Below are 12,957 nucleotides of genomic sequence, written 5' to 3'. Positions count from 1 at the left end.
TGAATGGCATCAGGGAGTTGTTTGTTCAGGTCAAAGCATGATTCAATCAAGACATTAAAAGATACAAAAGAATTTGTAAATTAGTTTTATCTAAATGTTCAATGAAAACAATTTGACAAGCGAAAAGTACAGCGTTATCTTTCTACAATGACGAGGAAAATCTTCAATATATGAATTTACACAAATCATACAATCACTGAATATATAAAATCAAAGTTAAAATGTAGCATTGTGTATGTATGACGACAGACGTTATATGGTTGAAATATAAACACATTTCTCACGAGCACACACTCTTTCTCAAGTACAACTTGCTTACAGCACGATTCTGTAGCCAAAGATATGCTTGTCGCAGAATTGCAACCGAGTGGGTTTTTGGACTAAATGAACAAGACAAACACAAGGTGGGAAAGATGGAAATTTATAAATGAATTAATAATGATAAATATATGATGTAAAAATACAATGATTCTCTCACGCTCTCAGCATACGATTTACTCAAATCACTCTACACAACATTCACACGTCAAAAATAAACAAAAAAATGTATTAAATCAAAATGAAGTACAGATCCAAGAACCCTGATGGACTGCACATACACCTCAAACAGTATTTTACACAATAAGAGATTCACATAATCTCGAACACAAATTATATTAAGATATACATAATCTCGAACACAAATTATATTAAGATTCAAAATAATCTTGACACAACTAAGATTCAAAATAATCTTGACATTCACAATAATCTTACCACAGCTAAGATTCACAACAATCTTACCACAACTAAGATTCACAATAATCTTATGAATATAAACAAACAAAAAAATGCAATGGAACAACAATTGATCCAATCGTATGCTGCTAGACCCCTTGTACAGTCGCACGATTCCTTGGGTTGGTCCACACTCTTATCGACCGCTCGCACCCTTTATGAATCCACTACGAGTACAGTCATACGTTACACGTACAGACAGCATACAGCACTTTTTCAATTTTGCTACGTCTACGTCCGTGGCACAGACATACGTACATACATACGTATCGACAGCACGTAGCATTAATTGTTCTGGAAACTCCAGATAGCTCCAAGCAAATTGAGACGGCTTCGGACAGCTTCAGACCGCTCTAGACATATTCACAGACACCTTGACAATCACATTTCATAGACACACTCACAGCTACAAACACGGTCAGCTACCATAACAGTCAGCTACAAACACAGTCAGAATCAGCTACAATAAAACCAAATTGGACATAATAATAGTTTCTGTATAATCTCTAGATATATGATAATACTTTAAATCTGCGTTGCAATAAACACATTATTACGCGATGAGATATTACAAACCGAATAAGCTTCGCATATCAAATAAAAATGTAAATTTAACACTTACCCCTCTGGCTGGAGAACAATGAAGAGTGTATACTCCTTGACGTGATCCAAAAACAACCAGTGTGGTTTTTAGAAATTGGTCTTACTTAAATCCATAGGAGAGTGAGTACAAGTCAGGGTAGAATACCCGTGCATATCATGTTAGTCATGATACATGTCACAAGTAATCTCCGTGGCTAAGTACATGTTAATACAGTCGCTTACCTGGAAAAACACATTCACCCTAGATAACGTTGTACGCATGTACAACGAGAACTAGTCGAATTGTTTTAAGACAAAACCAAGTTATTTCTTTGCCTAATTCTGTGACAATACTCAAGTCTAATTCAGATTACGTTTCATTTTCTTCTTTAGAGTATCTACAATTTTTATCTCATTTAATCAAAGTTAGTTTCGTTACATGTATATTTAAAGACAGTTTCCACTTTTGCTTTCCTTTAAATGACATCAAGATTACTATGGCGGTTAATCATAAACACAATATTGACTCTATGGTACACACCAGTTAGTAACACCATCTAGTAACTCTAACTACTTGTATAATTTATATCGAGGATCCATAACGGCCACTTTTTGATTTCTGAAAAACCATTTTCTATCGTAATTCTTAGTTTCTTTTGAAAAGAATTGGTCAGTGCATAACGATTTAGTCAAAGACCTTCTTTACTCAGTCTGTGTGAGATTTAATTCAAACGTCGTTTTAGCACAGATTATCATGATATGGGATTCTTTCAAATTCATGAAAGCGTACTTAGAACACAGTTGATTTAAAGTTATTATTTCGAATACTTAAATAATCATCAGAAACAAAATAAATATACGTTTTGTGAGTTTTTAGATTGTCTTTTCTTCTGATTTTAATGTCAATACATTCTTGAAATTTTAATAATTTACGACCACTTTCAGCACTTCGTTATCGTGTGTACTTCTCACGTCAAGCAGATGAAATGGCTGTCAGTGTAAATCATTTTAGCACCTATGGTTCTAATGTAGGTGTGCTTTTTAGTTTGCATGAAAGAAATAATTTAAGGATTCTAAAAACTGTTGATTGAATTGAAAACCTCGAAAACAAGCCATGTTTGTCAGCGCTGCTATAGCAATTACGATATTTTCTGTTGACTGGTACAACATGTTAGTAACACTTTCTTCATATTTTTTTACTATTAACTAACTCACTCTCTCTCTCTCTCTCTCTCTCTCTCTCTCTCTCTCTCTCTCTCTCTCTCTCTCTGGTGACTTGGTCATATAAGAACGCAGTTCTATTTCTGAATTTGTCATTATCTGATTGCACAATCGATTCTGAAGTAATCGCATCATACTGTAACAAATGTTTTGCGGTTCGTAATCTTAGTTACCACCTTCTACCGCTTCAGGTATATATTAACATGAAATCCAGTTAAAAGAGCACAATGATAACTTGGACACTGATCTGTTAGTATCCGAAAGTCATATATTATAACGAACTTAACTCCATGCACACCAATTATATTCAGCTTCAGCACCAGTACTTTAATAATACTGCAATACTTATATCTGCTTCCGCCGTTGTATTATTTACATGGTATTAATACTTCAAGGTTTGCTCATCAAAACATTTTAAGCATGATTTGAAATTTCGATGATGTTTCCAGTCATTATTTTATACTCGATCCGACATTCTTTGACTTGACTCCAATTATTAAAAATATTGTTCTCTTCAGATAGTATGCATGCGACTCGTTTGCACTGTAAAGATTAGCTTCTGACGAGTAAAGAGTAAGCAACACGTCGGTTACTTCCCTCTAATCCAAGGCAAATATCAATATTAACACCCCAGCATATGAAGGGTTTAGTATACAAGTTTGTATTGGTTTTTTTTTTTGTTTTTTTTTTTTAAAGAAAGAACTTACGTATAAGCCTACAATAATAACTTGAATGAAATGTTTGTGAAGCATTTTCTGTGTGTGACTTGTATTTAGCAAACCATAATTGGCTTCTAAATTTTAAATAATGTTTGGAATGATGTTTCAGTCTTAGAAACGTCTGCTCAGGTTCATATGAAATATATTTGATTGGCCTTTTACCAGCTGAAATTGCATCACATTAATTTCAAACATAAATAAAAAACCATCCATATAATCATGATTTAGTCATCTTAAAAATCTCGAGTCAACCCTTATCCCGCCCCTCCAGGAACTAGTTTACCTTTTTACTTAAAAAAAAAAAAACAACTTTTGTTACAATCAATTTCCGTTTTAAGTCACCCATTCTAATACCAAATGCAATATCCTTTATGCTCATTTCCATTTTAGACTGAGTCTTGAATTTCTGTAGTGTTCGTGTATTTCCGCTCTAAATGCATCAGTGTTACCACTTAATGCGAGTCTTTATACATTTATTTGAGTTATTACTGCACCTGTCTCTGATCTAAACTCTTTCAAACATTTCGTTCTTTTCTATTTCGTCAATACTGTATAGCGCCATACAGGTATCAGTATTCAGATTTCAAACACCATGTTCTTTTGTATATGTTTCAGATTGTTCAACCTCAACTTATAACTTAAAACAATTCTTTACATGTAGCATCTTTTATCGTTTTGAACTATTTACTGAAATTGGCAATAAATAAATCCTAAGTCGTCCTCATAGCTCTTATGGTGCTATCAATAACATTTCGTTTGTATTTGACGCCGGTATATTTTCAGTTACCGATGTTTCTTTTTGGAGCAATTCTGATAGTGTATTAGTGTTTGTTCTATCCTGTTTTTCAAGTCAGTAATGTCTGTATTGAAATCACTCATTCCTTTTTTTGATTTGGTAGTTTTGTTTAAATTCACAGTTCAAAATGCCCCCTGGCGGTCGAGTGGTTTAAAGCGCCCGCCTTTACAAATCATTGACAGAAGACTTTGTTTCAAAACAAGATATTTGCCTTTGTAATGATAAGTTATATACCTACCTGATAAAGGATCCTACTCATTCTCATATTTGACAGCGGTCTTTTTTCTCACTTGACATATTATGGTAAGCTGGTGATAGCATATGTGGCAGTAGCCACTTTACAATATATCTTAGAAGCAATATACCCCAGCATCAATCCCTATGCTAGTCAAATCTGACAGCTGAACGTTTAGAAAACTGAAAGGATCCATTACTAATCTCTAAAAAGATACTCTATGATGCTAGGATACTATAACAAAATCTTCGTAGATTCCTATACGTGTCAATAAACCATGGCTTGATGAAGGACACAAAGACGCCATCAGTGAAAGGAAAAGGTTTTTTCAGCATTTCAAGGTCAACCTATCAACTGAAAACCTGAAAAATACAGTATATGCTGAGTAAAAGCTAGTCGTACCATGAAAGAGAGCAAGATGAAAACATGGAGATCCTATATTTCTGAGTTGAACTCTAGCTCGTCTGTAAAGTCGATATGGAATATGGTACACGACATCAATGGGAAAAATTAACGCAGCTGCATCAAACATTTAAAGAAATCTGATGAATTGGTCACAACCGAACCAAAGATCTGAAATATATTGTCTGAAACATTCTCAAAACAAAATCCTCACATGAGAGTTATTCTGAAAACTTTTGCCGTGAAAGGTTCCCCTAATTTAAAACCTGTTAAAGCTGAAGATGACAATAAACCTTTCACTTTCAGAGTTGCTAGACTTGATCCAGCCGATGACACTTCAGCTGGATCAGATGATAATCACGATCAACTTTTTAACACTTCGATGACACATATCTGGTTACACTGCTAACCATTTTTAATAAATATTAGTGAAACTGCCGAATCCCCGCAATCTTGGCGACAAGCAACGGTGGACGGAGTATCAAAACCTAGAGAGGACCAAGATCGACCCTTCAAAATTTCGTCCGGTATCATTAACAAGCAGTAGTTGCAATACCATGGAACGGATGGTAAATGATTGGCTAATCTGTTATCTCGAATCCAGTAAACTACTATCAGATGTTCAGTGTGGAGTAAGACGCCAGGGAAGCACAATGACCATTTTGTCATTTTTGAATCGACAGTTTAAGAAGCGTTCATAAGAAAATATAGTTGCCTTCGTTATCGTCCTGGAGAACGTTTATTGATCAACATGCACGTACGGCATAACGAATAACCTGTTCAGCCTTATGGGACACGCACAAAACGTTGTCTTAAATTTTTAGAAAGATAGAATCTTCAGAGTGAAGGTAGGCGGCACCATTCCTAAAAAGCTGTCTTCAGGAGATGGGTGTACTTCAGGGCAGTTTATTGTGAGTCATCCTATTCAACAAATGAAATGAACTGCATAGTGAAATGCCTTAATCCAGGAACTAACTGCTCATTATATGTAGACGAATTTTTGATCTGCTATACATCAAGAAGAATACATACCAATGAAAGTAAAGAACAGAGAAATTTAAACAGATTTCAGATAATCACATCATATTCTCGATGACCCAAATGTCGACGACCGTGTTATTCCTGTTGCTGAAGATACTAAATGTTTTGGGATTATTTTCTGACCGTAAACTAGCTTTCCAATAACATATTAGGATTTCTAACAAATGTCAAAACGCTTTGTATTTAATATGGATCGTGGCAAACACAGTTTGGGAAACAAATCCAAAGTTTGTGCTCCGGTTATAAGTCTTATTGGTAAGATATAAAGTTTACTATTCGCGACTGATTGTGGATGGGCTTGTAAATCTTACCTGCAGGTGTATGGTCTGATTCACAGTAAAGGATTTAGGCTCAGTCGGGTGCATTTCTAAGTTTCCCTTCAAAAGCTAATATGCTGCGGCAAAATAACCGTTGCTTTATTCGCGATTAGCAAAACTGGCTTATCAGAGAACTACAAACTATTTTATAATCTATATAACCCCGTATGTTATGGATTCTTCAGGCCCAAATATCAGACCTTGCCCGCTCGGAAAACAAACTTCATTTCACCTTTTGGCATAAGAATTTGTCCTCTCTTTGAGACAGCAAAAATGGCTGTTGAAAATATTGCAAAATTCGGTTTTCCAAAACACCACCTTATTTGTTAAAACCGCTTAAAATTATATTTCATCTTTGCCAGTTATCAAAACGTCATCAACAAATTATATTCTTTTTCAGAGTAAATGCAATGAAATCAGAGTCTTCATATGTCTCTTTATACAGACTGTTTAAAAAAAGAAATGGAGGCAACGTTGGAACTGCCATTGCAATACCCCAATGGCACCAACTCGATCCGGTTTCTGGATAGAGCCTCAACTTTACTGCAGAAATGACAGCCATGCTCAAAGCTTTGAAATATTGACTTAAACCACCATTAGATTCGAGTACTCGTTTATTTCTATATTTACCTAAACCACCATTAGATTCGAGTACTCGTTTATTTCTATATTTACCTAATCCATCATTAGATTCGAGTACTCGCTTATTTCTATATTTACCTAAACCACCATTAGATTCGAGTGCTCCTTTATTTCTATCTTTATTTAAACCACAAATAGATTTGATGAAGAGACTGAATAGAATTGAATGCAAATGGTAATGCTTTGGTGAACCAGATATAATAAAACGCAGGATAGTCATAACTGAAACAAATACAAGAGCAGCGGGATTTCAAATGGCTGATATTCACGATTTCAAACTCACTGAAAATTACCTAGCCGCAAACAGTAGAAAATGACAGCAGTTTATCTATCTTACAAATATTTTCTTTAGGTAAAAAAAACAACACATTTCACGTCCTATTTATACAATAAAATATCCATTCTAGTAATCTGTTTTATACGCTTAGTCATCTATATAGATAAGGTTAAAATTTATTCGCTAAGTGAACTTTTAATGTGTCTACAATGGCTACATACTAAGTACCTACGTGCAGGTAATTGTATTTTATTTTATTTTTAAATAACTAATTGGTACTTGAATGATGTTCGTCATATTTCAGAATGTTAAATGAAGATGGTGAGTTTTAGACATTCAATAGCGTGTAAGGATATTTGATGTTACAGAAACATTTCTTGATTTAAAACTATACACTTTACTTTAAAAAAACGGACGACTGGAATAAAATAATGCAATTAAAAAATATTGTTCAGTATAAAAAATAATGTTAAAATCACTACATATGTGTCAACTTTAATTGTAAATTTTGGATAAAATCACTACATATATGTCAACTTTAATCGTAAATTTTGGTTAAAATCACTACATATGTGTCAACTTTAATCGTAAATTTTGGTTAAAATCACTACATATATGTCAACTTTAATTGTAAATTAAAAAGCAACTAAACTTTTCCACTGAATTTTGTTTGGATGCATATTAAAGTTCAAAAGTGACAGATTGGTTTACAAATTGTAATTCGTGCAGAGTGGAAACGTTCTTATTCGTTCTTACAAATAATTAAATTTAAATAAAAAAGACCGAGTTAAAAATGTCTGCAGCGTGTCTTAGTAGCAAACAATTTTTGCAAACTATTTTATTTTTACAAATAAATGTAGAAATCACAATTTTAGATTCAAATCATATCTCTTGACCTTAGCAAAAGTATTTGAAAAAGAATATTAACCTGGTAAAATAAGTGGGACAATGGAATATTTTCTTAGAAGATGTTCCTGTTGTAGAATTATTTTCATATAATCGGAATGGTATCCCAAACCTCAGATTAAAGTAGCGTTTATACGAGCGCGAGAATACAACACGAAAGTGAAATCTAAAGTAAGATTTACTCTCTCTCTCTCTCTCTCTCTCGATCGATCGATCTATCGATCGAAATGTTTACATTCCTATATATAATAATAATAGTGCACAGTGGAAAATTAAGAAAAATGAAGCTGGAATAAACTTAATTTGCAACCTCAGCATAGCTGTATCGGGTCCAAATTAAAATAGTTTCTCCTTGTCTTTCTTTTTCATTTCAATTTTGCTTCCAGCATCATGTTGCCCATGGCTTGCTTTAAATGTTAACAAAAAGACCAGATTATAAAGTTATCCATGTAATCGACTGAAAAAAAACTCGCTTAGTTTTTAATTTTTTAATGCACTGTTTTATATAACGTTCTCCTTAATGTTTAGGCAGGCGATAACAATAGACTTTGTCGTGCAAGAATATTTATGAATCCCTCAAAGACACACCCAGCCAGTCAGTAATAAAACTTGACTCAACATTTTGATTAATAATGACACTCCAATTACTCTTCGATGCTGACAAATTGTTTTGTTGACCTGAGCAAATACATATATTTTCAAGAGTAACGCAACGGAGCCTAAAAATAAAATAATGGTTTAACTCGGTAACATTTACATATGTTTTAATTTTTACAGTAATTTTAAAAAAAAAATCCCATTTCATTGTTATCTACGAATCTTTGCTGAGAACTCCACATGTAGCACAAATAGGATATAATTTTAAGAGTACAAAATTAATCATTGCATTTGAAGTTGTAATCAGAACAGAATGTTCTCATACTAGCGGTATGTTTTGCATATCGCTGAAACTGACAAGAACAAATCTTACTTTTTGGGAGAAGAACTCTTGAATTTAGGTTAAATAATGCAGTTTATGAGCTTTGGTTACTCTCTTTAGTCACCCGTGCAAGATTATATTGTTCTCGTGTCTCGGCAAAACCACAGGGACTCGTATTGTTGCTTAAAATTGACCTGTCACACATGTACTAGATAATAACTAGTTATTATATAGTACACGTATGACAGGTCAGTTTTAAGCAACGATACGAGCCCCTGTGGGCAAAACATCTTCCCCTGTAAGATTATCTTTGCAAATTTTACACTGTGAGGTTTTGTTTAATAATCAACATTGTTATCGTGATTGATCTGGCTGAAACTATTATCCAGTATATTTTCTCACTGTAAATAAATCATATTGATAATTTTCGTCCATATACTTTAAAATTATTTAATTCCATGGGAATGGCATGGTTGTTTATTCTTTGTGGAAGTTCAATCTAAATAGAACATGTATTGTTTGTCATTTTGGTTGTTTTGTGTTTTGAGAAATAAAACAATTTATTTATTTTGTTTTAAAAAAGAGAGATAAATTGTTGATCTTCTGGAAATTCTGAATATGGAGTGTTTTGTTTCTTTTTACATCCCCAGCTTCTCGCTGTTATTCTACTCCGATACTGCGATTGTATAGCTCACTTCTGGATAATTCATCATTGCGCAAACTAATCATTATTCAGAGTTCCATTTGGCATCTCTTTATTGTTTTGTAAATAAAGTCAGTTTATAATATTCATATCCTTTGATATGTTCATAAATTTCTTGATGAGAAGCTGGACCTGTGTCTTACAAATTTATTATTCAAATGAAGTCAGTAGCAAGTATAATTATCCCTCATTTATTTGCCGCCACACATAAGCCACTACAGTTGTTTGTGAGCAGTCTGGTGTCTTTGTAAACATTTATAGAAAGATGTATAGCTTCTGGCAACAATTGGATGGAGTTATGGCCCATGACAATTAACTTTAATATCGTCACATAGGATGTTGCTTATAACTAATATAAATAGCTATTCTTAAACACTGGATGCAGTTCTGTAGGTGAATTAAATATTTTATGTAGATATGCCCCTGAAAGGTTTGTCTTTTCAGATCCAATTTGATGGAGTTATTGTCCTTTGCCATCCATGTTATATCAACACTACAAGGTCTCAAAACTTGACAGCTAACTGCTAGTCTGAGGCCAGTAGATTTTCTGTCAGACTAGTGGTTTTCACAGTTTCGTGATCTTCACAATGGATACTGGTAGTTAATCTACATACGTGTCACACATTGTTTTGTGGGAAGAACTATTGAAGATTCAGCAAGACATATACATTTCTCAATAGTCTTTTTGTCTGCAAAGAAATTTATGTTCAGTTTTAGGCCTGGCTTTGGCAGATCTTTAAACCAGAATAGATCAGGAACCATCAAACATGCCTATATCATGATGCACCTACTATGTTTTTTTTTTCATCAATTCTATTTTGAATAGAGTTGTGGCCTTTGATGATAAAATTAATTTCTTCATATGAGATGTTGCTTGTAAACAGTATAGCTTTGCAACCTTGTACAAATGACTGAGTGTCATTTGGTAGGTGAATTGCCTATTATTTGTAGATATACCTTTGAAGGTTTTATCTTTTTGGGTCTAGCTTTGCAACCTTGTACAAATAACTGAGTGTCATTTGGTAGGTGAATTGCCTATTATTTATAGATATACCTTTGAAGGTTTCATCTTTTTGGGTCTAACTTTGGTGGAGCTATTGTTCTTTTTTCATCAGTGTTTAATCCCCATTACAGCAGATTCTTTAAATCAGCATAGCTCAGATGCCATTGAACATACCTGATTTTGTCTGATTTATACATTGTCTCAGAATCAGATTGGTACTTTACATCATAGCATCACAAGTATATTATTTAGCGCTGAGGCAACTGGAGTGAAGTACCTTTTCCAAGGAAAACACACAGTATCTGACCACGGTCAGATGATAGGATTCAAATATGGAACCTTTCCTTCATGAATCCAGCATGCTAACTACTAAGGCACTGTGACTCCCCTTGTAAACTGTCTCGGGACCTAGATGTGCCTCTGAAGGGTTGAGTCCAGTCAACTCCCATTTTGACAGAGTTATCATCCTTGACAGTTAATTTTATATTTGTACAATGGATATTGCTTGTAACTGGCATAGCTCAAAGACCATTCAGCATAAATTATTCTGGTGCAGTTTGATATAACCAGTTTTGTCTCAGAGACTTGTATATGCCTTTTCTGGGTTTAGTGTCTTTTCTAAGAGTTATACTCTTGCTGTTGACTGGTTTCTGAAGGATATGTTCATCAAAAATTGTGTGATTTAAATCAGATTTGGCATGTAGCTTCAGACTGGTGACTTCTTGAGTGAGTTTTATTTTTGGCATTGCATGTTTACTTTCCAGCATTGTGTGACCCCTGCTTACACCTTCTCCTCACTTGGGATACTTCAGTATAACTTTACTGTCATTTTGTTTTGAACCAAATTTGGAATGTACCTTTATATTGACAAGACCGTGAGTGAGTTGAAATTCAGCATTCCGTTATTTGGAAGAATTGTTGTCATTGCTTGCCCACCTTTCCAAACTTTGCTTTTCAACAGAAGCTATACTGTTAAGGCCTTATAAGTACACTATACATAGCTAGCCATTTGTGTTGACCTTTTGTTACTAACTCTTGTTCGAATAGTTTCTGTTCCTATGGCTTATTTCAGAATTCATGTCTCATTATCTATAAACCTTCATCAGAATTCTCCTCTATGTTGCCATGTTTCTACTAAAAATGTCCATTGTTAGTCAAATTTGATCAGTAGTACAAATTTTGTTCATAATCACAAGATGTCATATTAAAAAGTGAAACAAGAAGCAAAAAGCAGTAACCCAAATAGTTTATGGCATACAATTTTGAACTCTAGATACCAACTTACGGTAGCTATCAGAAAATTAGTCACCAATGACTTTTATAGCTAGCACTAATGGGAAGATAGAAATTGTCTCTTTTGTAAATACATCATACATATTTTAATTACAGATTTACAAAATATATCATTTATAAAATACATAATATGCATTTAGCTTAGACCAGATTGTTCCATATAAAACAGTCTTTAGTATCCAGAACACATTGGTGAAATAAGTTCATTGGATGCTGATATGCTGATAAAAATCAATATTTAAAAAACAGTTAAATAGTGTACATTTGTGCATGACATAGTTTATAAAGGCTGTATGTTTTCTTTTTAAGTTTTGGGGCATTTATATTGGTTATAGGAGCAATATGTCGCTTGGATGCAAGAAGCTGGTGAACTCAGTGGAACAGTGTGTGGATGAGAACTTGTCTGGTCTCATTGCTGTCCACCCAGGACTCTCTCTAGTCAAGGGACACCGCATTGTGGTGCGGACAGATATAGAGGAAGTTAGGCGTCAAGGAAAGGTCACCCTTCTGAGTGGAGGAGGATCAGGACATGAACCATTACATGCAGGCATGTGGCTCTCTTGTGCAAAAACACCTCTAACATACTTGGTTATGGATATAATGAAATAAACCTTGTCTTTTCATCACTCATTTTTATATATATATGCCTTTTTATCCTTATGTCATCATATACTGTGTTTGGGTTCCTGGCTGAAAAGTCAACATCATGAGCAAGTTTAATGTTAAATTTTAACTGACTTTGTGTACATGCTGTAAATTTATTTTTTATGGATAAAGTATCATCCAAATTTGTCAAATATTTTAATTGGTAATTACCGGTACTTCATTGTGACATTGTTTTTATTGTGGGTATTTTTGTAAGCTTTTGTGTGGTCATTTTTATTTATTTATTTGTTTGTACTGATTTCGTATGGAAGGTCATCTGTTCCTGTCTATCCATCTATTTCTACATGGAGTGTCAGGACATGTTTTTTCATAGTTCTGTCTGGCTTCCTGAGAAATGGTGTGGCTTCCATGGCAACCACATGAAAAAAATTGTTTTCAACTTCTTCTCCAGAATGACAGAGCCAATTTTGTTAAAACTTGGCAAGAATGTTTCTTATATGTGCTCATTCAAAATTCTA

At 33.9% G+C, this 12,957-nt stretch overlaps 1 protein-coding gene across 4 annotated transcripts in view; it reads left to right on the top strand.

Annotated features, from left to right (window-relative positions):
- Nucleotides 1–8,787: 8,787 nt before the first annotated feature.
- Nucleotides 8,788–12,957, top strand: part of LOC149808128 (triokinase/FMN cyclase-like) — a 69,277-nt gene continuing 65,107 nt past the window's right edge. For 2 of the 4 annotated variants that reach the window (XM_089973632.1, XM_089973656.1), the window contains exons 1-2: nucleotides 8,795–8,913; nucleotides 12,169–12,380. In XM_089973632.1, the coding sequence (XP_089829758.1) occupies nucleotides 12,176–12,380 (205 nt within the window). In that variant the 5' untranslated portion in view covers nucleotides 8,795–8,913; nucleotides 12,169–12,175. Of the gene's footprint in view, nucleotides 9,003–9,057; nucleotides 9,083–12,168; nucleotides 12,381–12,957 lie in introns of all 4 variants that reach the window. The other 2 variants (XM_089973648.1, XM_089973641.1) reach the window with 2 other exon arrangements.

This window comes from Sinohyriopsis cumingii, chromosome 1, assembly GCF_028554795.1.
Source record: "Sinohyriopsis cumingii isolate HCF-2022 chromosome 1, ASM2855479v2, whole genome shotgun sequence".
Lineage (NCBI taxonomy): Eukaryota > Metazoa > Mollusca > Bivalvia > Unionida > Unionidae > Sinohyriopsis > Sinohyriopsis cumingii.
Note: the sequence above shows the minus strand (reverse complement) of the source record. Positions and strands in the feature narration are given on the sequence as shown.